Source organism: Fulvia fulva, chromosome 8 (assembly GCF_020509005.1).
Source record: "Fulvia fulva chromosome 8, complete sequence".
Taxonomy (NCBI): Eukaryota; Fungi; Ascomycota; class Dothideomycetes; order Mycosphaerellales; family Mycosphaerellaceae; genus Fulvia; species Fulvia fulva.
This window is the reverse complement of record NC_063019.1, coordinates 1,982,109-2,002,952: the sequence shown is the minus strand read 5'-3', so window position 1 is coordinate 2,002,952 and position 20,844 is coordinate 1,982,109. Positions and strand designations below refer to the sequence as shown.

At 55.1% G+C, this 20,844-nt stretch overlaps 7 protein-coding genes across 7 annotated transcripts; all 7 read right to left on the bottom strand.

Moving 5' to 3' along the window:
- Positions 1-388: 388 nt before the first annotated feature.
- Positions 389-4,253, bottom strand: CLAFUR5_11187 (DNA repair protein RAD5; the record flags this gene model as incomplete). Its single annotated transcript, XM_047910335.1, has 5 exons — positions 389-579; positions 635-704; positions 760-824; positions 886-1,126; positions 1,191-4,253. 5 exons carry the CDS (start codon positions 4,251-4,253, stop codon positions 389-391), a joined length of 3,630 nt encoding a protein of 1,209 aa, XP_047764887.1.
- Positions 4,254-5,114: 861 nt separating this feature from the next.
- CLAFUR5_11186 (Vacuolar calcium ion transporter) lies at positions 5,115-7,011 on the bottom strand (the record flags this gene model as incomplete). The annotated part of the gene is made up of 3 exons (XM_047910334.1): positions 5,115-5,175; positions 5,229-6,921; positions 7,008-7,011. The coding sequence occupies 3 exons, from the start codon at positions 7,009-7,011 to the stop codon at positions 5,115-5,117; spliced, it is 1,758 nt and encodes a 585-aa protein (XP_047764888.1).
- A 1,301-nt stretch (positions 7,012-8,312) lies between these two features.
- CLAFUR5_11185 (uncharacterized protein) lies at positions 8,313-8,807 on the bottom strand (the record flags this gene model as incomplete). The annotated part of the gene is made up of 1 exon (XM_047910333.1): positions 8,313-8,807. One exon carries the CDS (start codon positions 8,805-8,807, stop codon positions 8,313-8,315), a length of 495 nt encoding a protein of 164 aa, XP_047764885.1.
- A 682-nt stretch (positions 8,808-9,489) lies between these two features.
- CLAFUR5_11184 (uncharacterized protein) lies at positions 9,490-9,962 on the bottom strand (the record flags this gene model as incomplete). Its single annotated transcript, XM_047910332.1, has 2 exons — positions 9,490-9,603; positions 9,681-9,962. The coding sequence occupies 2 exons, from the start codon at positions 9,960-9,962 to the stop codon at positions 9,490-9,492; spliced, it is 396 nt and encodes a 131-aa protein (XP_047764886.1).
- Positions 9,963-10,548: 586 nt separating this feature from the next.
- Positions 10,549-11,549, bottom strand: CLAFUR5_11183 (uncharacterized protein; the record flags this gene model as incomplete). Its single annotated transcript, XM_047910331.1, has 2 exons — positions 10,549-11,234; positions 11,285-11,549. The coding sequence occupies 2 exons, from the start codon at positions 11,547-11,549 to the stop codon at positions 10,549-10,551; spliced, it is 951 nt and encodes a 316-aa protein (XP_047764891.1).
- Positions 11,550-12,505: 956 nt separating this feature from the next.
- CLAFUR5_11182 (Phosphatidylethanolamine N-methyltransferase) lies at positions 12,506-15,719 on the bottom strand (the record flags this gene model as incomplete). Its single annotated transcript, XM_047910330.1, has 4 exons — positions 12,506-13,950; positions 14,007-14,491; positions 14,549-15,347; positions 15,497-15,719. The coding sequence occupies 4 exons, from the start codon at positions 15,717-15,719 to the stop codon at positions 12,506-12,508; spliced, it is 2,952 nt and encodes a 983-aa protein (XP_047764892.1).
- Positions 15,720-17,163: 1,444 nt separating this feature from the next.
- On the bottom strand, positions 17,164-19,710 carry CLAFUR5_11181 (uncharacterized protein; the record flags this gene model as incomplete). Its single annotated transcript, XM_047910329.1, has 1 exon — positions 17,164-19,710. One exon carries the CDS (start codon positions 19,708-19,710, stop codon positions 17,164-17,166), a length of 2,547 nt encoding a protein of 848 aa, XP_047764889.1.
- Positions 19,711-20,844: the final 1,134 nt, after the last annotated feature.

Sequence of the window (20,844 nt, the reverse complement as noted above, 5' to 3'; positions counted from 1 at the left end):
GGCTCGGCTTGCTGGAGACGAACACCCTTTAGTCTGGACATCATGGGGCGCGCCGCTGCTTCTGAAGGAATGATTGCGCTCGACAGAGCTGGCAGTATACTCCACCGCTTGGTCAGGCGCGTCCTGCGTGGAGGCATTGGTGCGAAGCGCCGAGCAGATGGGTAAAAGGTGAAGAATAACTGTCAAAAAGCACGTTATGAATCAGCAACATAGTACAAATGGTAGCCTCTCCGTAGCTAGCCAACCCTCCAACCAGCTCTGGAGCTCGCTTCGCTATTGAAGCCAACGGTGGGAAGAGATGCACGCTCTCCAAGTCAGCCCAACTCCTTGACCACCAGGGCTTGACCTTCGTGGTATAGCCAATAGCATGGTATGAGTACCAGTATCATCACAAATCATTTCCCATATCATTATCCTCGTTCTCCTCGTCATCCTCACGATGCAACAGCTCCTCATCCTCCTCCACATCCGCGAAAATGAAGGGGTGGCCTTCGTTGTCTTGGCCGACCTTGTTGCCGAAGAGACGCATCAGGTCGTTGACGGACAACTTCTGCTCGCGGCTGTTTTCCATCACAGCGTCTGTAGGGGCGTGTCATTAGCATGGAAAGAGTGTGGGTATTGGGGATCGACTCACCAATCTCTTCTTGTTTGCGGACCTTTACAGCCATCATGGCGGCGTCGATGCTGTTCTTGATGATGAAGCGCTAGCGCGTCGTGTCAGTATGATACCAATATTTACGGAGTTTCCAGGGTGCTTACAGTCATTCTCGTCTCCTTAGTCTGGCCAATGCGGAACACGCGGCAGAAAGCTTGCTGCTCGACAGCTATAGTGAAAGCGCGTCAGTATCAAAGCCGCTTGAGGCAAAAACGTCCAGCCAAGCTCACCATTGTTCCACCAGGGGTCCATGCAGATGACACGGCTCGCCATAGTGAGGTTCAAACCGAGGCCACCACACTTCAGCGAAGCGAGCATGATCCTCACTTGCTTATTCGGGTCCGCAAATTCCTCGATGTTCTTCTGGCGTGTGTCATGGGACTCTTGACCTGTGTACTTGACGTACTTCCAGCCTTCAGTCTGGCAGATCTTTGCGAGAATTCTCACAAGTGGGATGAATTGAGTGTAGATCTGTTGGCAAGTCAGTGCGTCAGCTTCAATTTTTTCGGCAGAGAGGGGCGCGTCGTGCACTCACGATGATCTTGCAATGCGGGTCCTCGTCGATCCAGTTCATGATCTGGGCCTTGCACGCCGCAGTCTTGGCAGATGGCAAGACCTCGCCCTTGAGGCCGATCCAGTCCTCGAGATCGCCACTCTGCTTCTTCTTGTTCTTCTTGCCCTTCTCGCCCTTCTTCGGCGAAGGGTCAGCCTCGGATGGAGTGACGGAGTTGCGCCTGGCCTCGAAGTTGTCCAGATCGTGCACGTCGTCGACGGAAATGTACTGCTCTCCACACTCGTTGCAGCGTGCGCCGTCGTGACCACGGCGGGCGGCGAAGTGCTGCATGTCCGTTAAGCAGGAGGTGCAGTAGACGTGCCAGCAAGAGGTGACTTGTGGCTTGTCTGGCTTCTGGCGACATGCTGAGCACTTGGTGCGGTCGACGACTGCGCCCCACTTGTCGTCGTTGACGAGAGCATCGAGGTACTTGCGGAAGTGGTATGATAGACCATGCTTACCACCTTTGGCGCTCTCTTGCGTCGGGTCGATATCGATGACTGCGTTTGGTGGAGTCTCGCTGGAGGTCATGACTGAGTCGCCGAGTGAAGCATTGATGGTCTGGACACCAGCATTGTTTGCCAAGACCTGGCGCAGATTCAGCAACAGCAGCGACTGCTCCTCGTTCATTGCTTCGGTGTTCTCCGTGATCTTATTCAGCTTCTCGAAGTCCTCACGCTGAAGAATGTCGGTAATTGTGCCCTGAATCAGCAGAATATGTCCGCAAAGCTGGCGGAGTCGCAGAATCATCGTCCAGATATGGCTGTAGCCCTTGTCAAGTCCTTCGGTCTTGGAAATCGCGTTGATTCGGGCGATCATGCGATTCTTCACAATCTCGTAAATGCTACGTTCAACCTGGTTAAATTCCAGCCACATGGTATGCTCCTGAGGAGTCGGGAGATCCAATAGGCGTGCCTTGAAGAGCTTGTCGCCGTGGGTGCGTCTGATCATGAACTTGCGCAAGAAGACATTGAGCTTCTCAAGACCATCCGGATCATCAGGACTGCAGAAGTTCTCCTTGAAGATCTGGTAGGAGCCGGTGTGAGGCTCGCGAAGGAACTTGAAGTATGGATAGAACTCCTTGATGGAGTTCATGACGGGGGTTCCGGTGATCGCCCAGTGGTGTCGTGCAGAAATGGCACGGACTGCCATGCTGGTATGGCCCTTGTGATTCTTAATGGCCTGGGCCTCATCACATACGACACGAAGGAATTTGACCCTGTGTAGATTGCCCTTGTCTTTCTCATAATGATCCCTCCACCACGCGTCTTTCTGGGCAGCGGTGGTGAGGTGTGGCGGCAGAATACCCTTTGGGTACGACTTGGCGACCTCGTGGTAAGTGGTGAGCACAATATCGGCCTGCCCGAGGACTTGCTCGATGTTGTTATGCAACAAACGTGAGCCGGAGTGGTATCGCATGATAACCCCGAGACCGTACTTCTTGTTCTCCGTCTCCATTTGACAATGTTTGGAGATCTCCTGGTACCACTGAGTGACCAGTGCCGGTGCCGCAATGATGAGTGTCGCCCTGATAGGAGCTTTTGACGGCTGTTTGCCATTGACGATGTTTGCCAGCATAGAGATGGTCTTGCCCAAGCCCATCTGGTCTGCCAGGATGCCTCCACGCGGCTCGAGTGGGTCGTTCTCGCGCTTGCGCATAAAACCAACACCAAGCACCTGATAATGCTTCAGAGATGTCTTCATGCCCTTGACATTCCAGTTGCCATCCGGAGCGGGTGTAACGGGGCGCCCGGTGAACTCCTTGATGGCTTGATCGAGAGCTTTCTTGTCGCTACGGCTCTCTTGCAGGTCTTCCTCCGGCAGGCTTGCAAGCATTTGTTTCAAGGCATCACCTCGTCTCGTAGTGCCACCAAAGGTGGGTTGGTTCCTGAGGTCAGCAGTCTGCGCGACATCTTCGAAGACATCTGTGCCCAAGATACTGCCGATGTTGGTCATCTGTGGGCCACCCTTTCTCTTTGCGGGCGCCTTGCCCTTGCCGCCTTGAGCACTGGCACCACCCCGAGCACCGGCACCATTTCGAGCACCGGCGCCCTTCTTTGAAGAGCTTGGTCGCTGGCTAAGCTGGCTTTCTGTCATGATGCGGTCGAGATCGTCCTCGGTGTATTCGTGACCAGCAGTTTTGCGAGGTTTCTTGGCTCCGCCTGTGGTCTTGGCCTTCTTGCGCGGACGGGTCTCTGGCTGGCGCGAGACTTCGCTCTCGAGGTCGGATTCAGCCACGCGCTTGCCCTTCTTGCGAGTGCGTTTGGCAGCTGGCTCCTCTTCACCCTCATTATCGCTGAAGATTGCGCGTGCATCGTCCTCACGTTCGTCGGAGTTCACGAACAGTGCCTCAGACTGGTCGTCCAATGCTGGAGTTGGGTCGCGCTCATACTCTTCATCAGCCTTGGCTTTGAGTTGACGGGCTCTTTCACGTGATTCGATCTTCATGTACTCGATTTCTTCTTCAATGGAGAGGGTGCCTGCTCGCTTCTTGCGCTCAAAAGTCTGCCGTAGCTTCTTGAAGGCGTCCTCTTCGCGATCGCGCTTGCGGCGGTCCGCAGGTGGCGCATCACGCAGGCTCTCGAAGTCATCAAGACGGTCGAAGGCGTCCATGAGCTCATCTGAAGAATCACGTGCCTTCTTCTCCTTGAACTTCTCAAGCATCTCACGCTGCCTGGCGGCCGCTTGGTCCTTTGATGGCGGCTTCCTTAGCACCGAATTGCCAAAATCAAGGGCACGCGGCGCGCCATCTGAAGCGCTCTTCACCAGTGGAGTGGGTTCTGGGCTGCTGATCGGTGCGTTGGAGGGTTCATCGAAACCTATGCTGCTGTGAAGCGCATAATTCATCTCCTCATCGGGCTGGAACGTGCTGTCAATTGCGGTCTCGTCAACTGGCGGCTGCGTCCGCGGTGCTGCAGAGTCTTCGAGGCTAGTAATCTCTGGCGCTTGCTCTGAGGCGTGCGGCGCGTCAGCCTGGCCTGTGACGATATCGTGCTCGCCTTGCACACCCTCGATGGACGGCTGCGGTGGGCCTTCGCCGTCCATGGTGAGGAACCTGGTACGGGAAGTAGATTTCTCGTCGGTCTTGGGGGTTTTGCAACTGCCGGTAAGGTGTAGGAAGTGCAGGAAGCGGTGTGGTTGGTATGGAAGTGCTTGTTGTAGGTAGAAGTGGTGTCTGCTGGTGGTCGGTAAGATTGGAAAGAGTTGTTGACGTGGAAGTTGATTGATGTCGTAGAAAGAGTTGGTGAGGCTTCAGAAGAAGCACAAGCAGTCTTATGTAGCCGTTATATGAGCGACATGTGTGCGCGCGTGACTGTTTCCTTCGTTTGTAAAGGCGGAGTGAGCGTGGAAGAGCTGTGTGCTGATGCCACTTACGGGAAATGTCCGCTGAATTAAGTGGGGCCAGCGCGAGAGAAGTGAGGACGATGTCGAGATGTGTAGGGTCGCGGGAGGGTGAATGCAAGCTGATCTGAAGTAGATTGCGGAACCATCTGCGGTGGAAACGTCAGTCAGTAAGTAGGTGCTGCACCACGCAGCTACCTGCCCGCCTGTATTAGACGGGCTGCTCCGCGTGAATCAGTCCCGTTCCGCAGGCGCTGACGTTCGTCGTCTGGTGAGCTCAGACAGATCGCGGGATATCTCTAAAGGCTTGATAAGAGAGCAGCAAAATGCATTCAGCTTGTGAATCTTCTTGACCGAGAAGTATCGGCCTTGAACGTTCAATCAGCTCTGTTACCTTCATCGCGATGTTTCTGTCCTGGGGACCAGATGAGAAGGTTTGCATTCGCTAGGATCTTCTACGCAGGTACAGCATAGCTGCGAAATGCCATGAGCACGATACAGCTCGGGGAATCGTCATCATGACTGATGATATATTGTTCACAAAGGAAACATCGCAGAGAACGCTCAACCAGCAACCTCGCCCTTCGCTGGGTAAAACCACGCAGTCGTGGCAATGATCAAATATCTATGTCATATGTTAGCAGTTGCATCACCCGGCACAATGAGGGAAGGACTTGCGTGATCATCAACATAACCCCCTCCAACCAATGTGATTTGCCATCACTGATCAGGTAGTTAACCAGCCAGATCGACAGCACCAAAATCACAACCAAGAATCCATCGAAGTCAAGGTTCAGCACCTCAGGCTTACCCACGCCAAACCAGCTAAGCAAGACCATGACGGGAAGCACAAGCAACGCAATCTGCAGCGACGAGCCAACAGCAACACCGATGGAGAGATCCATCTTGTCCTTGATGGCAACCGTAACAGCAGTAGCATGCTCAGCAGCATTGCCGACGATCGGTAGCAAGATCAAACCGATGAACTCTTGCGAGACCGAGTCGGCGACCGCGTTGATGGACGAGACCATGTACTCGGCGCACAGCGCGATGAACACAGTCGAGATGGCGAGGGTGATGACGGCGCCGAGTTTGGTCAGCGCCGGCATCTCCTCTTCTTCGGGAGCTTCTTGCACCAGATTCTCTTGGTTCACTCGTCCACCAGCCGTTGCTGCACCGCTGGCCGCACCGATCATGGCAATACCCTTGAGGGCTTCTCCATCCTCCTTCTTGCCGCGGGGCTTCTTTGGTGTCTTCTGGCTAGGCTCGTTGTACATGTCGACGTGCGTGCGCAGCTGGAAGATGAGGTAGCAGGCATACACGGCCAGAAGCATGACAGCAGTGCCGCGAGAACTAGGCGTGACACCGGAGTCGTCATCTGCGAAGATTCGGAATGCCGTTGGGATGATCAGACTGCCGATCGCGAGAGCCAGGAGCGAGGCTGCGGTCTGCGCCACCGTGATGTTGAAGTGCTGTTCCGTGCGGTTGACACCTCCAAGGAAGAAGCACATGCCCAGAACCAGAAGCAAGTTGGACAGCATGCTGCCAATCAGGGACGTTTGCACGATTAGAACCTTGCCTTGCGTGAGCGCAATGATACTAACGATCAGCTCGACGGCGTTCCCGAATGTGGCGTTAAGTAGGCCTCCCAGGACTTCTCCGATGTACATGGCCAGTTCCTCAGTACTGTACGACAGCACAGCTGCGAGGGGAATGATAGCGATGAAGTTGACGACGAAGACCACGACCTTGTTCACTCCCGAGTATTCCAGCGCAATACCGACAGGCACAGCCACGAGCAGTATGTTGATCCACGATCCAAACACGGCCCTGACCTGGCTCATGAACGTAAGCTTGGGTCGCCTCTTCTTCGATTCGTCCGTCTCCGTCCGCATGACATTCTGTTCGTCTGGATGGTCCTTTGCAAATGCTGAGAGAAACTTGTTACGCTTCTGAGGCTTCCCATGCTCGTTGCTCGCCGCTTCGGCTGCCGCAATGTCCTCTGCTGGCAATTCTCTCGACTTCTCGCCATATGTTGTGCTGTTGTCGGTTGCTATATCCTCGCTTTTGGATTTCTCGGTGGAACTGTAATCGCCTCTTTCGCCCGATGGTAATCTTCCTGCTGGTCCTGGGGGAAATGTGCCCGATTTCTCTACTCCTCGCCATGGTGCATTCTCGGCGTTGTACTGTGATCTCCTCTTGTCCTCCGTCCATGTGATCGCATCGTGTGTGTTGATTTGTCTCAGTCCCGACTCCTCGTCATTTGAAACACCGGTCCGGAGGGGAGGGTTATACCGCTGGAACGGGTTGTACGTCTTCTCGCCTTCGCTGTTGAACCACGCGGATCGTCGCGCTTGTGCCTTGATTTTGTCTACGCGAAAGGCACCTGTTAGCACCATTTCTCATTACAACGACAGCGACAAGATGAAGCTGATGTGCAAGGACAAGGTAACATACGCATAGTCGAGCTGGGAGGCCTGAGCTGCTGCGGTCAGCGAGGTGTAAGCCTCACCACTGCCCTGGGAGCGTACTCGTTTTGGAGAATCAATCGAGGCTAAATGGGAGCTCTGGCACCCAGGTCGAATGCGATTGGCGAAGTGAATACGCGCGGTTGTGTGGTACAGCTACTGCAGGAAGCCGAAGACGTGTTGCTGTGGTAATGCCCAATGTCGAGTGCCTGAGGTGTCGCAAGAAGGTAAGATGTTTTAATGAATGTCGCGCGAGATGGGCGGCCTCTCCTTAAGATTACATAGATGAATGTTTGGCCAGGTGCACAGCCACGGATCGACACGCTCGCCAGCAGAAGATCCTCGTCCACTTTTGCCGCAAGTCCAGGTTCAACCACTAGCGACAAGCGTGTCGCCGCAGTGACTGTGGCGCTGCCAAAGTGATTTTGTTAGCCGCCACATGCACTGCGCGTCATCATTCAGGATGTCGGAGCTGTCACAGTGCCATCAGGCAAGGGAGTGCTGCTAGAGCTGGCTTGGAGGGAGCAGCAACTCTAGACACTTAGCACTGGCGCCACGCAGCCGCTGCTCGTCACGGCGGCACTTTAAGCGAGGCCGACCGATGGTCATGGGATTCCTGATTGCAGGCGATGCTACCTGCAGTGCATCCCGCTAAAGACGTGCAGACCAAGGCAGTAGAGCGCGACTGATACTGGAAGCAGGTGTCGTACGAAAGAAGCTCAGCTGCGACGAATTGGCTGTGCTCCCAAGCTTCGCGATTGCCACGAGTGCCACGACCTCGGAACCAAGGATTCTCCTTGGCGAAGAGGCCAAACAGAGGTCAGCGTGGTCAGCAATACGACGATGGTGAGGCGCAGGGGTCGAATGCGCCGAAAACGATGGCAAGAGCTTCGAGATGGCTGGATGCACAGCTTGCGGTCCGGGTGTGATGCAAGCCATGCAAGTAGCAAGCATCGCGACTGCCCGTCTTTGCGAGCGCGGACTTGGCATTGGTCTTGGTGATGCTGGCAGCGAACGATGCTTGTCAAAGCTTGACCGACATCACGACTCTTCACCAGCCACACATGGCTTGAAGATCAAGATATCGATGCGATAAACATCGCCTAGAAAACATGGAGATGGGTCTGTTTACATCGTCCATGACTCCCATAGTCGCTTTGTAATTGCATCTGCAAACCGATGGCGAAGATAGTCTGTTGCGGACAATGACGAGGCCATGGGGAACGACTGGTCTGACCCATCAGACCTCAATAGCAAGACATGAGGGTATGTACAAATCGGCCATCCAGTAATGTTATTCCTTAGCCTCCTCCTTCTCATTGAGATCCGCCAACCCAAAATCATCAAAATTCCAAAGCTCATCGCCCAATTCAAACCCCTTCTCCCAATCCGTACTCATCACATCATCAAACGAAAACTCCCCAACACTCCCTTCCACCACCTCACCCCCGTCCATCTCCGCATTCGTCTGCGCAGCCAGCGCTCCAACCTCAACCTCAACCCCCTCATCCCCACTCCCCTCCAACAACCTCTCCAACTCCTCCTCAACATCCACCTCCCCATTCGCCTCCACCCCTCTCGCCACATCCCCCCTCGGCCTCGGACTCCTCAACGGCCGCCTTCGATTCAACCCCGCCTGACAATACGAGCACCTCGACGCCAACACAATATTATGATCTCCATGCACAATCGTCCAGCACGTCCCGAGGCGTTGACCTTGCGTGCAGAGGTTGATGGGCAGGAATTCGCCGTGGCCGCAGCTGCACCAGATGAGTTCTTGGGTGCACATGGCTGCGCACGTCGGCTGATTGATTGGTATGAGCGGGTGGGTGAAGGAGGAACGGTAGGGGCGTGCCCCCCGGGAGAGGTGGGTGGAACTGGTAGTTGTGTGACGGAGCGAGTGTGTGGCAAGCAGGCAAGCGAATGAGCAAGCGGGTGGTGATTGTTGTTTGTGGGAAGTGATGACTGGAGTGTGATGATGCGTGTTGAGTCAGATGCATGCTTGCTGAGTTAGGGGTGAACAAACTGTTATGGACAGGTCGAGCCTCAACTATGACCAGCCGGAGAGGGCGGTGGCTTCGACTTGACTAGTGCTTTCCCTTTCTTCTCGTCGCTCCGGGGAGGGGGTGGAGGGCATTGCGGACAAGGCCTCTCCACCCGGCGAATGATGAGCTGCGGTACCGCACACGCCGGTTCATGTTGCCGTAGGAGTCTCTGAATGATGCGGTGCCCACAGCTGTAGGCGTTTTGTTCGTAGTAACACATGATTCAGTGGGTCTGTCCAAGTGTCGTGTCAATCGGTGGTGATGGTGGTGGTCGTGTGAGCGAAGTGAGGCCATATTTAGTATCTGATGTATGGCCTGTCGATGTTTGCTGCTGTAGAATACAATGAGTACCTAACAAACCCAGTGAGCGGGCCCTCACTTCCTCCCCACTCAGTCTATCTCCGTGGATGCCTCTACTCAACGCCTCTACTTCGTCGCCTCTGGGGGATAATACGCCGACGGCGCCGTGCTCGTAGCTTTACAACTCGTGACCGTCGTCGTGCCCGCATCCGACACGGTCTTCTGACCTCCAACACAAGCCTACAGTACTCGTCAATTATGGCCCCTTCGCCTTGCTAGGAAAAGGTGCAGAGCGCTTCTACGCCTTCAAAACTCACCGGCCCAACCCCAAACAAAATCGGATAAGTCGTAGTCGTCACCAAATTCCTACACCCCCGACGATCCACACCCTCCGTCCTCGTCCTCTCAAAGATCGTAGTCGTACACCTATCAAGTCTCCCATTCCCCGTCTTCGTCAGAGTGGTCGGGCAAGGCCTGTAATCTGCGGGCTTGACTCTAGCTGGTAGTGGTGTAGGAGCCCGTGCAAAGACGTCGTCATGGGCGGCCACGAGGGAGTCCATCGAGGCTGTGAGGACGATGCTGGCATGTCCGGTCTTCATGGTTGACTGGGGTCTTGGTGTAGAGCTAAGCTTTGGGGATGCAAGGTGCTGGTTGTTCAAAGGGAGAATGGAAATGCTTGTCTTCTTGTAAGCCACCCAGCGGCCGTGGATGTGAACGTGACTGCAAGGGGTGGTGGAGTGTCAGCTGCGCATGACGAGGTATGAGAACCGCCTGTGCTATTGCCAGAGTCTACACAAACCTCTTCGACACCGCCGGCACCAGTGCCGCACAAGCAGTGTCAAGCAATCGCGAAGCCTTCCTAGTCAACGTCAGGATTGTCTGCAACCTGAAGTTTCGTGTGCCAGCACGCTCTGCAAGTGAGCAATCGCATCGTCTTGTTCGAGCTCAGCATTCCTCATCTGCCGAAACTGGGTCGTCGATGCAAATGTTCCAGATCTGACCGAGTCAGGTCGAAGTCAAGGATGGGGAAACGATGTCGGTCTGGTGAAATCGATTCTCGATCGGGACGCTGTAGAAACAATAGTCTGCCAATCCTCCAACGCCTTCGCTAACAAGTCCCCTACGTAATCGCTCATGTACATTAGCATGAAATCCTCACAAGCTCTGTTCGCTTTCTCACTGTCATCATTTCAACGTGCTCGAACTTCGCACGCCCTCGTGCCTACTTGCACTTCTCACACCTTCCTGCCTGCTCGGGCTCCTCACGCCGTCCTGCTTCTTCATCGGTATAGGCGTACCTCCGATCTCCACAGGCTGGACGTTGACCCTAACGCTCTTGCCCGTCTTCTCATTCATCGTCGCCTGGTACCTCTCGAGGTAACTCTGCATATACGCCGGCGCTCCGGGTCGACTCGCCTGCGCTACATGCACGCTGCCGTGATAGCTAGCGAACGATGGCGGGCGCAGCCCGAAAGTTGGCGAAGCCATAGTCGAAGAAGACGGAGCTTTGAAGCCGCCAAACTCATTGTGATCATCGGGGAGCTTGTACATGAGCTTCGGGCGCCCATTGCGTTCTCGCCGCCACATGAAGAATGCTGCGCATATGCAGAACAGCAGTGGCAGACCTAGCCCGCAGCCTAAGCCTGCCATTTGTCCTCCGGTGTAGAGCTTGGCTTCTTCTGCTGCCATGCTGCTGAATGCAGATCCTACCAGCGCTTCGACTTGTGCCGGTCGTAATACGAATGAGCCTCCGGATATTGTGAACTGGCTTGCGGTGTTCTTGCACAACGAGCTGTTGATGCCGCAGACGTATAGCGGCGAGCCCCCATTATTCGAGCACGGCATGATCGCTATGCTGCCGCCCGCATTCGCTGCTTGCTGTTAGCATCATCCACCTCCCATGGATCCATGTCCCACTAACTCATCTTGCAGTATCCCGCGCACGCCTCACTCTCCCAACTCTTATCCGTGCAGCTTCCTCTGCTAACAAGTCCTCCCCCAAAACATAGCCCGTCATCCATACAAAACTCGCTCGACCCGCAGCACGGAGATTCGCCGCCGCCGCTGCGGCAGGGTACATGGGTGGAAGGCGATCCATTGGGAAAGTAGCACTGCTGGGCGGCGCTGAGTCGCATCAAAAGAGTGGCAGCCGCAAGAGCTCGGCTGAAGCTACCAAGGAACGTCATGGTCGTGATTGAGATGCCAGACCAGGCAGTGTGCTGAAGCCAGTACTGCACTTCCAACGGACGCGCTCGTCGCGATGAGGGAGAAGGAAAGGCCAGCCGCTACAGGTGCAGTATCATGGTCGCAGTAGTAGGAAGGAGGAAGGAGGAGGAAGAAGAAGAAGAAGAAGAAGACGCACAAACCTCGCGTCGCGCGTAGGCAGCACGCAGCAAAGGCTATCATCAGCCTCGCCCTCCATCCTCACGCCCACGACACGATGTCGCAGGCTCGCAGCATCCTCCTTGCGATGGCCACGAGCGAAAGCGTAGCGTGCACAGTTAACTCGGTGGGAGATGAGATGGCTTCCCCAACCTGCGGCGAGTTGTTCCCAAAGCGGAAAAGCGCGGAGCTGCAAGAACGCCAGTTCCCAATAGCGTACCAACAATATCGAAATCACCAACACCACTCCATCGTCATTCGTCTTGCATGCGAGAACGTTCATGAGAGACTTCGTGGCTCAGGTGGCTACGTGGCTACTCGCGTGTCTTGACACAAACCCGTTCCACCTCCACCGCAGAATAGAATTCCAGCCTGTGGGAGTTGAGACTGACTCGGGAAGAACGTACGAAGGCTTGGCTTGAGCTTGAACGCGTGCTCCGAGCACAGAGCCTTGTTATGAGTGTTGTCCGAGACAGTGATGAGGGCACTGGAAGGTCTAGACTCCCGTATCAACATTCAGTCTGACTCCAATAGATACATCACCCATATGCTACGCTTCATTCTATCTCCCCTCTCTTAGCTTTTACTGGTATCACTCGTGTCACTATGCAAAATCCGCACCCCACACCCCCACCATTATCATCACCATCATCATCATCTACCCATCCCATCCCATCCCATCCCATCCCATCCCCAAGAGGAACCCACAGCCACTCGTGTTGGACAGCGACCGCCTTCCAGGTCCCCTCTCTCTTCTCCTCTACTCCGGCGTCCCCACCCCCATACTCTGCTGCAGACTATACGGCGCCAACACCTTCTTCGCATTACATATCCTCCACGCCAAATTCCTCACATTGCCATCCGCCTGCACCACCTCCGGCGCAAACTCAATCCCAAACATTTGCTGCACCGCATACACCACCCGCTTCGCATACTTGCCCTCCCTCTCCAGTGTAGGCCCGAACTGCTCATCCACACTCCTCGGCGCCACGTCCGGGTCGCGGTCAAAGCAGTTCTGGATCACCGGTAACAGAGCTTGTTCGATGGCATTGCGGACCATGCCATTGTTGTGGTCGATATCGTCGTTGTCGAAGCGGTTGATTTTGATTTCGAAGGGGAGCGAGACGGCCATGACGTTGTATTTGCCGTCGTGGTGGTAGCGGAATTCAAAGACGCCTTGTGTCCACCAGAGCTTGTCGCCGGCGAATTCGATTTCGCCAGTCATGAACTCTTTGCTTTCGCCCTCTTTGCGTTCGGCGGCTGAAACACGCTGATCTGCGACGAGGACGCCCTTGTCGGCCTTGGAGTAGTCGTAGGCGCCGGGGTTGGTCGCGATCCAGCGGCCTTGAGACCCAATCTTGGTGACGTCTCGGGATAGGTTGTCGCCGACGCGGTAGAGCCCGATCCAGTCCTTTTTGCTGTGGTTTAGAGGTGCGTACCATCTGACCTTGATGGGCGAGCCGTATTGGACAACGACGCGCTCGAAGCTATCTCTGCGCTGGAGTGGACTTTGTCCATTCTCTCCCTCTCGACCGCTAAAACCGACATCACCTGCTTTGACGCCAGGGACGTCAGTCTCGATCTCGATGGAGTAGTCTTTTGGATTATAGCCAGCGAGATCTGGCGCAATGCTGGTCACAGTAAGACGCGCCGGGAACTGTCTGAACAGAGTGCTTGAGTCCTTGACCATGCTGCTGAAGCCCGCTGCGAGTTTCGGTCCTGCTGCATCGATGAAGTCCTCAAGCGAGTCCAGTGTCTCATCCAGCACTCGGTCGACGCGGCCTTGCCATTGTTGCAGTGGCGTGGGAAGGGAGCGCTTGATGCTCTTAGAGACGCCTGACTGCTCGCGTAGGTTCTGCCGGTACAGCTTCTGCATGTGTGGCTTCTCCACGAACTGGATGAAGCACAGCGTCAAGGTGTGGCTGAGAAGAGCCAAGAAAAAGATCGCCTTGCTCCAGGTTATAATGGCTGCACCCCAGACGCCAGCCAGTCCGATGGTCCGCTCTGGGTTGTTGAGGAAGCGGTAGATGCCATCGTAGGTCAGTTGAGTCCTTGTTTGGTCGAAGAAGAAATCGCCAAAGAACCAGCCGAATTCGCCTAGCGATTCGTAGATACTAGCAATGGTCCAAATTTGGAGCGAGATTAGTGCAGCACCAAGGACATGTCGCAACGTGGAGCTGCCGTACGTCCAGTCATCCGGTAGGCCTTGCACAAATCAGCACGCGCTCAGCGATGTCACCACTTCCTAACTCGCAACTTACCATACATCTTCCAGGCCGCACAGATAAAGCTGGTGTAGCACATTACCATGCTGATGTGGTAGATGCCTTTCCATTGTCGCCAGGCCTCTTCGGTACCTTCGCCAAACTTGATAAAGTGGCGTGTCCACCACTTCTTATTCGACTGTCTGTCCAGGATGAAGGCAATGCCAGCGGAGTACCAGAGACGCCACATGGTCGCACTGAACACGAAGAAGGTTTGCCATTGCCAGGTGGATGGTGTCAGGAAGGCGAAGCTGTACATGTAGACCTGCAAAAGGATGACCGAGACATCGGTAACGCGGTGCAGGTCAATGTTTTGGAAGCCGACAAGGTTGTGTACCGGTGATGGCTGCGCCGTTGATGCAAGTGGAGGCATGCCGTTGATGTGCCCGGCGCTCAACATCCTGGTCTGGTATTGTGGTCGCTTTGGTGGAGAATCAGGCACATCCTCAGAGCGTCGGACGGGCGCAGGTGAGTTGTAGACACTGGATCCGGATCAGTGGTTGCGACATGTGGTTACATCTGCGAGAGTAAAGACTTACCGATCGATGTGTGGCGACTCCACAATAGCGAGGAAGGCCAGCTGCGCTGCGTGAGCGATGATCGAAATGAACAAGACCTTGTAGCTAGCAGCTAGCATGGCAATGCCGTAGAAGCCAACGTATCCGATCGAGTACATGGGATGTGGTGCAAGATCGTACACGCCGTCGAACGTCAGATCCTGGTCAATGAGGAAGAAGAAATCGCCCCAGAACCAAGCAAAGTCGCCTACGACTCTGTGCGCATCGAGCTTCACCCATAGGTTGAACAAGATCAGTGCCCAACCACCGACCCACCGGCCGACAGTCATGGCGAGCTTTTCATTCTCAGGGCGGCCGCCGTTCACGTAAGCGAACAGGACGAATGCAGTGAAGTCAGACATCAGGATCATGTCTACAATACGGCGGAACAGGAGCCATGTATTGTACTCGATTGGCGCTTCTTCGAACTTATAGTCCCTGGGGATCTTGGCTTCCATTTCTCGCTTGATGAATTTGTACAAGGCAGGGCGAGGATTGCCGCGTTCGGGTGTGTCGAATATCCTCGTCTTCTTGGCCCAGGCGAGAAGAAGTTTATGGTGGGATTGGTTGTGCAGAAGCCAGCCAATGCCAAAGTTGTAGCACCACCTCCAGAAGAGAAACACGAGGGCAGAGACCGGGAGTCGTAGTTGCTTTGGCAGGATGTACATCAACAGCACTTGTCCAGCTAAGGCGCCGACAATGATGAGATCGGAGACGTTCTTTGGTTGGGTTGGGTCGAAAAGCTGTGACACCATATCTTCTGTATGAGGCACCGTAAACACTACACGCGAGAGGTATCAGCATTGCTAGTATGGCTGGGCTCGAAGTTCGTGCGCAGTGGGATGTTTCCTTGTTTGGCCTGCCTAAGGTACCGCTACCACGAAAGCCTGCCCAGTGGCATTGTCGAGGCGAGCACTGGAAGGTACTCACCCGTGCCGTCTGGAGTTCGTCCATATGTCTTCTTGTCCTTCTCCTTCTTGTTCTGTGCTGCCTCTGGCGCATTCAACGCGTGTACAGCTTCCTGTGCTGTGTCCACTGACTGCGCTTTTTGAGGCATTTCTGGCCGCTGTGATGTTCTCTCTCGGAGTCCGCTGACATCGTGGCCCGGTGGCCCTCCGTTCGGTTCGGCCATGATCGAGTCCTTCCTGCTCATCGGAAGGTGGTGTCGTTCAGAGAAAGACGTGGCGGAAACACCATCAAGCTGGAGTGGAAGTGGTAGCGTAGTTACCTGCGGACCATCATAGGCAGCATCAGAGTTTCAATGGAGGCAGAGGCGGGAGGGGCTGTCTCGCGCAGTGGGAACAAAACAATTTGACCAACACGCCCGCACAAGCATATGCAATTGGTTGCAGCGCGCTGCGATACTTCTTGTCCTGCAGCTCACTGCAGTCTGCCAGAGGCATCAACCGAGACCCGCACTTGCCCTCCAGCATGTGCTGCTACGTCACGGATGTTGAGCGGCAAAAGTTGAGGACAGTCCCCTCGACAATAGCCGAGCCTCATCAAAACTCGATTGCCGCTGCTTGAAAGTACACCCACTTCCTCCTGTGGCAACGTCGGTGCTGCCATCTCCAATGACACAGGTCTCCCGACATTCACTGGAGTCTGGACTGACCCGGCGACTCTTCCGAAGGACTCCTGGACTTCTCCGACACATACATGCGGGCGGGATCCTCTTAGGCTGCGGGCGTGCCGTCTTGCATGTCGCTTATCGCTCACCTCGGGTCACCAGGACTTTTGGACGCTTGGTGCAAGAAATGCCGTTGAGGGACCACTACACTTGTCTAGGGTAGCGGAGAATGCTCCTGCTGTGACATGAAGCCCCTTCTTGATGATGATGCACCACTCGCAGCTACACGATGCAGGACGCCATGGAACCTTCGCCTCGGCCTCGTGAACACAACACCTCTGGTACCTCTCCGTTCCACGCAGACTAGCAATGACACGTGTTGGCGACATGCCACCGCCACGAATATAGCGTGGCAGACACGTTTCGACGTGTCTTCTGCGCCTCAGAGCGACACAGAGATGCCCGAGACCACTCCGCAGACCTTTCAGCAGACATTACTGCCGATGAAGTCGATGACCAGGATCCCACGCTGCACTTCGAAGTATTCATGACATGCCGCTAGCCCGCACGGACGGCTCGTGGCGTGGGCTGCCGCACTGGACGACAAGCCTTGCGACGAAAGTGGCTCGCTGGTGCTTGTAACACTATCACATATTGCGCTTGCTCGGGCAGAACAGAGAACGACGATCGCCCGCCGAGGGAAGGGTGCTTTTACTGACAACAACCAGGTGAGGTCAAGATAGCCTGCGCACGTGCCTGAGCGTGACACCGCTCCTGCCCATTGACCATCACAGTCGCATGACTTGAGCGTGAAACATTCTCAGATCATGTAGTAATGATCGTCAGATCCATCTAAGTTTCTATCTATTGGCGTATGTGCCTTGCATCCACCAGCTTCCGGTGGGCGATGGCTTTATGTGTACAGTGTGCCGTGAGGCTTCCTTTCTTTCATGCAAATGCCCAAACAAAACTCTTCATGCTACGCAGATTATCCTGCTTTCCATCCTCCAGCTCGTCCAAAAATCATTCAACGATCACTCCCATCAACCAAGGTGGAGGCCTCCGAAGAAGGACGAGGCCGAGCTTGCTCCTCATCAACTGGCTGCGGGTTGACGACAGAGCGTGAGATGCGCACGAACAGTGCGCAGATGATGAGACCGACTCCTGCAGATGCAGCACCATAGAAAAAGGCCGACCGGAAGCCCCACATCTCTTGCTCCTCTGCCAATGCAGCGTACTCTGGAGACTGAAATGACGGCAAGGTGATAGAGCTCCTACCCTTCTCCGATACTATCTCAGAGATCGAGAGTGAGAAGGACATGGCCAGGTTGACCAAGATCGATGACATGGCTCCCGCCAAACCCTGGTACCGGAGTGGTTGTGTCGCCGCCATGAAGACACACGATATGGTGAATGTAATATCGATGCCGAGAGTGGCACATACCATTGACGGCATGACATACGCCCAATAATCCAATGGCAATGGACACAGAGCCAGAAGTAATGGTGCTGCGATCCACGCCATTGCAGACACCAGCAGCGAGGCCATGATTGGGGCCATGTGGCACAGCCTGCCCGAGAGGACACAAAGTATTAATCCTCCAACGGCGGTTGGCGTATACCAGGCGGCAAGTGTAACACCATCGATACCATTCTCCGTACCCGTCGCGTGGGCGTTCTGGAAGAACTGTGCTGATTCGTATAGCCAGACTCCGTATGTGGCATAAAAGCACAACGACATCAAGGAGAATGATTTGACGTCCTTTGGCTTGAAGAAGTCAAATGGAAGTAATGGGCATTTAGCAATCCAGCCTTCAACCCAGAATGCCGTTCCAAGGCAAGCAACACTAACGACCAGCGGCGCGATGACCATCGGGAAAGACCAGCCAGACCTAGAAGGATCCGAAGCATTCGCATAAGGCTCAACAGCCAAAGCATACGCCAACAAGATCAGCCCAGCCGTGATCAAGAACGCACCACTCCAGTCCATCTTCAACCCCAACTGCTTCCGATCTGTGCGATCATGTGGCACAGTAAGGTACGCAGTAACAGCAGTCGTGAAAGCCAAAATCGCCGCGATCCAGAAGTACCACCCCTGCGCACCGTCCGGCAAAGCCCCAGCGACCAAGAAACCGCCAAAGAACCCTAGCGGCGCACATCCGGCATACAGCCCTATTACTGAGTTCTTCCTCGGTCCTTCATGATATATGCTCCCCAGCATCGCAAACGTTGCCGGCGTGAACGTAGCGATCGCCAGTCCCTGCATCGCTCTCGCTACATCCAGCAAAGTCCCCAGCCCCGCAAAGCCAGCGACTAAAGACCACACTCCAAGCCACATGACACCAAACATGAAGGGGAAGTAGCCACCATACATGTCCGAGATGCGAGCAAAGATGAGCAGTGTTGCACTAAGAATGAGGGAGAGCAGCGAAGCGGGCCAGAACTTCCCCATGCCGCCGTCATCGTCTGAGCTGTGGCGAGCGATGAGTTTGGGGAGCTCGATGGCGAAGCCCGAGATCATGTACTCGGCGAGGAACTGCGTCATGGCGATGGTGAAGCAGAATCCCAACTCGGCAATAACGTGGCGGAAGCGGCTGGTGGGTGGCGGCGAGTCGGGTATTATGACTGATGCTGGACGTGAAGCGGAGTCTGGCGTTGCTGCGCCTGAGGCTGGTGGGGTGTCGACCCTCTTGTGGTTGGACATGTCGTCAAGAGGGATTGTATCTGGCGCCGAGGTGAGAGTGGGATGTCGCTCGTAGTCGCTCTCCACCGGGGATTGCATGAAGGAGGAGGCGCGCTTCCAGTCTGCCTTTTCTTCGCGGTAGGTCAAGAGGTTGTCGAGGCTCAACATGGACTGCCATGAAGCTCTGGGTCTGACGACCTTTGGTCGACGAGCTGTGGAATGCTGGGAGCTGCTACGGGAGAGGTCGGCGAGCTCCATTGGCTGTTGAAGGGGTGGCAGTCGACATGGATCGTGGTTCTGCATGTGTGGCGGGATCGATGGGATTGGGGTCACGTCTGTTGGAGAGTTGCTGTCGATGCCGCGATACATTGAACCAGAGCGAGAGCAGGGATAGCTTCTTGGTCTTCTGCTGGTAGACTCTGTCTGAGGCTCTGTTGCGGCTCTGTCTAAAGAGGTACGAAAATCGAGGCCTTTACGACTAGACTTCGTCGGGGAAAGTTTGCTCTCAAAGCGAAGCAAAGAGTGTCGTGCCACTGGGCGAGGTCGTGAAGGTTGGGGAACTGCCTCGATGATGTCCTCTTTGAGTGAATGCTGAGAAAGGTCGCTTGTTGCGTACTGAGAAGTTCCCGCTCCAGCTTGGTCTCCAGAAGATACATGCCTCGAAGCAGGCAGTGATGCCGAAGAGTCCCGCTGACTGCGATGCGAGTATGGCACCTGTGTGAGCTCAGAGACGGGTGTGAGCGGTCCGCGAGTAGGCGCCACCAGAGATACCGGCCGAGGTGGGAGGTACAGAGGTGTAGCAGCCTGTGACAGCCGCTTTGCTTTGAAATCTGTTGCCGACTTTGGTCTTCGAGGCGGCAAGTATGGTGGTTCATTCAGCGGCATCGACATCTTGTGCTGCTAACAATCCTTCCCGAGAGATCTAAAGGATGTAACAGTCAAGAAGAATCCAGATCTTTCCCAGCAGACGCGTACAAGATGTTGACATATGACACTTTGCGCAAGGAGGAATATGCGAACAAGGGATCTATTTAATCTCGCCGGGGGAAAATGTGAGAAATCTGGGCCAGATCTTTGGGACGAGACGAAATTCGGACGCGAGTCCCAAATGACGCATGTCGGACACGTTTGTTCCTGTACGTCTTTCTTACCCACATGCGGTTTGCTAGGCTGTCGACAGCCGACAAGGATGTGACATGCAGGACCAGGGAAGGGTAGAGTGGCAGAGGACCCACCGCGACTGTGTATGCTAGCAACGATGACCAGCCGTTGTGAACGGCTGTCACGAGTCTTGCTCCAGTATGGGCTTCCAGCTGGGTTGTAACCCGTGCAACGAGCAGTGCAAGACCTCGCGTACGGCGTTCGTCTGCACGACTCAAGTGATCAAGCAGAAACGGCGAGGTGGACGAGCCGTATGAGAGAGCGCCAGGTGGCAGAGCAGTACAGAACCGCACTCTTGGGCAGGTGTTCAGCAGGTATCCGTTTCAGCTTCTGACCAGAAAGCAGATGGCTGCATCCAGGGCTCCCAAGCGGCCAGCGGCATGGCCACAATGACCAGGATCTCCTAGATGTCCACTTACGCCATGGGCGGAATTCGGTCTCCATACAGAACGTAGCCAGGTCACCGGCACGTAATTGCGAGTCGAAGTCTCGACGGCGCTGGCGTGGCTGTTCAGAACCAGAGAAAGGTATGCCGTATTCGGACTTCGATGCCTCTGCCGAGCGTTGACAGCGGAGCGTTTGGAGTCTGTACGACTGCCGTGTTGGCAAGCGGCAAGCTTGGTTCGGATGCAGAGCCGCCGTTGAGCGTCTGCAGGTGCCGCTGTCTTGAGCAGGGATACGAACAGCCAGAGTCGCACAAGAGGGAAGAGGTCGCATTAGTGCCATCGAGTGGAATTGTGGATGAGCCGCACCTCGCAGCGTCGAACCTGGTAGTGGGGAAGCAAGCAAGCAAACGGGAACAGATGGGCGTGTCGCATTTGCTGCGACTGTCTTGAGCAAGTGCGAGAGGTAGAGTGAGGCGTG